This window comes from Dendrobium catenatum, unplaced genomic scaffold (genome assembly GCF_001605985.2).
Source record: "Dendrobium catenatum unplaced genomic scaffold, ASM160598v2 fragScaff_scaffold_1595, whole genome shotgun sequence".
Classification (NCBI taxonomy): Eukaryota; Viridiplantae; Streptophyta; class Magnoliopsida; order Asparagales; family Orchidaceae; genus Dendrobium; species Dendrobium catenatum.
In genome coordinates, this window is record NW_021320057.1 from 234320 (window position 1) to 239444 (window position 5125).

The 5125-nt window shown below is 38.4% G+C and overlaps 1 protein-coding gene across 1 annotated transcript; it reads right to left on the minus strand.

The window, feature by feature from the left end:
• Window positions 1-414: 414 nt before the first annotated feature.
• LOC110099985 (aquaporin PIP1-2-like) lies at window positions 415-3145 on the minus strand. The gene is made up of 4 exons (XM_020827333.2): window positions 2703-3145; window positions 1656-1951; window positions 848-988; window positions 415-742 (listed from the first exon to the last, which is right to left on the minus strand). The coding sequence occupies exons 1-4, from the start codon at window positions 3031-3033 to the stop codon at window positions 647-649; spliced, it is 864 nt and encodes a 287-aa protein (XP_020682992.1). The 5' UTR covers window positions 3034-3145; the 3' UTR covers window positions 415-646.
• Between the last annotated feature and the right edge of the window lie 1980 nt (window positions 3146-5125).

The window sequence follows — 5125 nt, forward strand, 5'->3', positions numbered from 1 at the left end:
AATTGAATTTTATTATTTTATTATTGATAAATATATATTAATAATTTAGAAGTATATATCTTCACGTCCCGTTAAATTCGTCATTAATTATAATTTAGCATTTTCACTCATTTCCAATGTAAAAAATAAATTGTTCATTTTGGAGAGAGCTTAAAAAAAGTATGTTGAAATTTAAAAAAAAAAAAGTCAAAGACTTTTGAAAGATGAATTTATACATATTACTTGTGACATATCCAAAATTTTACTTCATTCTTTAATCATTTTTTTAACAGAATTTCCTACACAAAAATTTTCATATGAAATTAATGTTAGTCGATCTGTAAGTAAAGATGATTTGAAACAATTTCCTATTTTCTAAAAAAATTTAAATTTCGAAGCAACCAAATGATCCATAGAAAAACATTATGCAGGTGATGAGAAATATAAGAGAAACCACTCTAAATTCCATAAAGTCGGTCCATAGCATACCCATGCTTAATAATTTACAAACTTGATCAAGGAGCAGAGAGAGAGAGAGGAAGGAAAAAAGGGGGAAACAAAATAAAAGCAGAAGGCTCACATATAGTGGACGATGATAGAAGACTAGAGTCAATTCAAAGCCACAGCTTCTGATTCACAGAGATATAGGTTTTACGCAGCTAAAAGCTCAAGACCTGCTCTTGAAAGGGATTGCCCTTATGACAACCTGGTGGTAGAAAGCAGCTAGTGCAGCTCCGATGAACGGTCCAACCCAGAAGATCCACTGAGAGTAAAAAAATAAGAAAAGGAGAAACATTTCTTAGATCATTAATATGATAATTAATTTCCTGTTATTTAGATTTTGAACGATATCAAGATGATGGCTTGCCTGATCATCCCAAGCATGATCCCTATTGTAGATGATGGCAGCTCCAAGGCTCCTCGCTGGGTTGATGCCGGTGCCGGTGATCGGAATTGTGGCCAAATGAACGAGGAATACGGCAAACCCAATTGGAAGTGGCGCAAGAATCTGCAAACAAAATCCATTTTTTTTCTTCAAATCGTATATCAGAAAAGATAAACTAACATACTCTCGCAAATCGCTTCAGATACTGTAACAAAAAGCTCTCACTCCTCCCATGCTAAACTGTTTGATCATACTACTGTTGATTCAGATTTCGTTTGGGACGGTTTTCTTATTGCTTATTAAAACAGCTTTTTAGTACAAAATTTTTAATTTTTTATCAAAAAGTTGTTTTAAAAAGCAGTAAGAAAGCCGTCCCAAATTAAACCTCAATCAAATGAAAGACACTTTTGATCATATTTAGTGGCTGCAATAGCTAGCAAAATGACATGCTAATCGATCCATGGAAATCTTTCACCTATGGTAGCGCCGCTAGTCAATTGGGTGGTTATGCCGTAAGGCAGTTTCTTTAATTTTAGCTTAAACAGGGACATGAGAATCATAAGCTGATTAGTTATAGCTAAACTCTAGCCTTCAAATTTAGATTTTATTTGGGACGATTTTCTTTCTAATTTGTAAAACAACTTAAATTTTTTAATTTTATACTAAAAAGAGGCTTCTTAAAGAAAGCCGTCCCTAAGGAAGCCTAAATTTTGATGTTAAAGAGAATATTCAAAGCCAAGCTTTTTCCGAACACAATCAAATAAAAGCATTTGATGGGTAGAGTGCTCACAGGGACATGAGAATCTCTGGCACTTCTCTTGGCATCAGTAGCGGAGAAGACTGTATAGACGAGGACGAAGGTGCCGACAATCTCAGCTCCAAGACCGTCCCCCTTGCTGTATCCGGGGCTCACAGAGTTGGTGCCTCCATTGTTGGCCATGTAGATGCTTCTCTTGAAACCCTTGACAACGCCAGCGCCGCAGATGGCTCCTAGGCACTGCATTACCATGTAGTAGAGAGCTCTAGGGAGGGAGAGCTTCCGGGCCAGGAAGAGCCCAAATGTCACAGCTGGATTGATGTGCCCGCCTGAACACCGCCAGTATCAAGAAATGATCACCAAACTATCCATTAGATCATCAGCAGAAGAACCCAAAAAAAAAACTTTAATTTCATCTCATGGTTCTGATTTAACTTCAACGCTATTATTTACTTTATGTATGAATTCTACAAAAGTATATAATATTTACTCTCAAGGAAACCTAGAAGGAAGAGTTGAGTGCTTTAACACGAAATACTTCAAGAAAATTAATTAAAAATAAATCTATTAGGCTCTGTTTCAAGACGAGTAAAGTTGAGGAAATTGAACGAAATACGAGAAATTTATGAATTGCTTGCGGATGAACAGACCACCGAATAACTTTAATTTCTGATTTATTTTCATTTCCTTTTTACAAAGACAGTCAAACACTCAACAGAAGCTATAAAAGATCCTTATATTTTTTGTAAGATGGAGTTCGAAAGATTGTCTTTTGGTAGAGATGCAAAAGGGGAGAGAGAGAGAGAGAGAGAGAGAGAGAGAGAGAGAGAGAGAGAGAGAGATGGATAAAACTTTACCCAAGAACTTTGGGAAGAGAGATTGAATAGGCAAAAAAGACAGGCAAGAAAGAGTGCAATAATATGGTGAAAAACTAGTGCAGTGATCAGGATAGGCAAATAAGGGTTAAAAAGGCCAACCAATCTAAGAAACAGGTAAAACAAAGCAAATCCAAACTGCCAAATTATTCAAAATATATATAAAAAAACACAAAGAACAAAATTTTTTTAAAAAAAATCTAACCTGAAATCCCTGCGGTACAGTAGACAAGAGCAAAGATCATTCCACCAAAAGACCAAGCTATCCCCTGAATTCCTACAGTACTGCACTTGGTTTTGGCGCTCACAACTCCCATCACAGTGAGTATAGTAATATAGAGAAACAGGAAAGTGGCTACAAACTCTGCTATCCCAGCTCTGTAGAAAGACCAAGACACGAGCTCTCCAGGCTCAAAAAAAGGGGCCAAAGGTGGCTCTTTGTAATCCTTCTCCTCTGTTTGGGCCGCAGTTCCTATCGCCTGCCTCTCAGGAAACTTGTTAGCTCCCAAGCTAACATCTTCCTCCTTCGCCTGCATCTTCTCCGCAGTTTTCCTCCAAAATCAGTTTGCCCTAAGCCCGAAGAGAGAGGACAAGCAAACCAGAGTAGGCTTGGAGATAAAGCTGAGAGCTTTGTGGATGAGTCGGAGCAGAACAGAGAGAATGGGGCATTTTATAGAGGAACTAAAAGGCTGAGATGGAGAGAGCATGGGTTATGATTAGTTTTGACAGATAATTCAAGATTATCTTTTTATCATTTTAATGAAATTAGATTAAAATGATAATGAAAGAAAAGAGATGATTCCGGAAAGAAGAGGGGATCCGAATGTGGCCACCTTTCTTTTCTTATATTTCGCTGGATGTGGGCCTTGTCTATTATTTATTTTCAGTTTAGTTTACTTTATAATGGTGTTGTCGGTGTGAACTGTGGAACTTTGTTTTGTGTTGAATACTCGAGAAATTACGAAATATTTCAGTTTGTTAAAGTAGTATAACATATAATTATTGGGATATGACTTTCTTACTGTTTCTTAAATAAATTTTTTAGTACAAAAATTTATTTTTTGCATTAAAAAATTGACTTAAGAAGCATTAAGAAAACATCCCCAAACAAAACCTGAATCCTCAAATAATCGCGGTGTTAGATAAATATAAAGTTTTACGTCTTAATTTTATAAGAAGATCAAACACAATTAGATAAAATAGATTGTGTAGCATTCATAAGAGACACTTGAATTTTTACGTGGAAAATCATTGAAAAGAGGAAACAAACATGGGGTCTTGTCCAGTTTGAATGAATCTAATATTATTTGCAGTCGATTACAAATGAGGTCCTTCTTTGGGGGAAGGCCTTTGCTTGATATAGCAAATATATATTATATAGAATATATTACATGGTGGGAATTAAAAGAATCAATATTGACAAGTTTGTTTGGTTGGTAGGCGATGGAGGTCGAAAAGATTATAGTCAGATGACAGTGGTCGAAAGAACCATAGTAGACAGGGAATAGAGGTCGGAAAGACTGTAATCGGGTGACGGTGGTCAGAAAGACTATAGTCTGTGGGTGACGGAGGTCGTAAAAATCGTAGTCATGTGACGCTGGTCAGAAGGACCATAGTTGGCAGGTGACGGAGGTCGGAAAGATCGTAGTCGGCGGGTGACGCAGGTCGGAAGGACCGTAGTCGGCAGGTAACAGTCATCAAAAAGACGTTGTATGGTGAAGTAGGTCGGAAGGATCGTTGTTGGAAGACGACAATGGTCAGAAAGTCTATTGCCTCATGACGGAGATCGAAAGGATCGTAGTCGGCAACCGACATAAGTTATAATAATCGTAATTTGACGGCGGAGGTCGGAAGGACATTAGTCAACGAGCGATCAAGGTCGAAAGGATCGTTATCTGAAGACGGATGACGGAAGGACTATTATCTAGAGACAAATGTCGGAAGGACTAGCGACGGTGGTCAGAAAGATCGTTGTTTGGCGACGGAGGTCGGAAGGATCGTTGATAGTCTGTGACCGGGTGTAAATCCACCGTAAGTTGGTGGCCGGGCAGAAGTCTTTCGTTAGTTGGTGTCCGAGTAGAAGTTTGACATTAATCAGTGGCTTGGAATAAGTCTGGCATCAGTCGGTGCTGGGCGGAAGTCTGACATCAGTTTGTGGCTTAGCAGAAGTTCGGTGTCAATTGGTGGTCGGGTGGAAGTCCGGTGAAAGTTCGACGACGGACGGTGGTCGAGGAGGAGTTCGGTGGTAAGAGAGCTCTAAGTTCTCTCTCTCTCTTCCTTCTCTTCCTTGCTTAGGACCCCCTTTTCATGAAGAACAAGGGGTCTATTTATAGTTTTCTGAGAGTGAAAAGGCAAGTAAATACGAGGAAGATCATGAATAAGTTGAGAGTGGTTTCTATGGACGATCAATGTTAATTCCCTTGATCATGAATCATTTACTGGACATTTGGGCTTGTTGGATTTATCTCTTCGAGCCGCTCTATTTTAATATAAGCATGTCACATTTGGAGTTTGTTTGATAATCCAAATTATAGTTTGTACCTTCCAAAGGTGCTTTGGGTCTTTGACTTGGACCCATTTGGGCTCGGATTGAGTCAAATTTGGTGTCGTTGGGTTCGTAATTCTGAG

Bases quoted from the DNA above. Each gene is read 5' to 3' on its own strand.
- LOC110099985 (XM_020827333.2), bottom strand. From the start codon at position 3,033: ATGCAGGCGAAGGAGGAAGATGTTAGCTTGGGAGCTAACAAGTTTCCT. The intron at 1,952-2,702 runs GTTAGATTTTTT...GGCGGTGTTCAG, and splicing joins CTGTACCGCAGGGATTTCAG to GCGGGCACATCAATCCAGCT. The intron at 743-847 runs GCAAGCCATCAT...TTTTACTCTCAG, and splicing joins ATCATGCTTGGGATGATCAG to TGGATCTTCTGGGTTGGACC.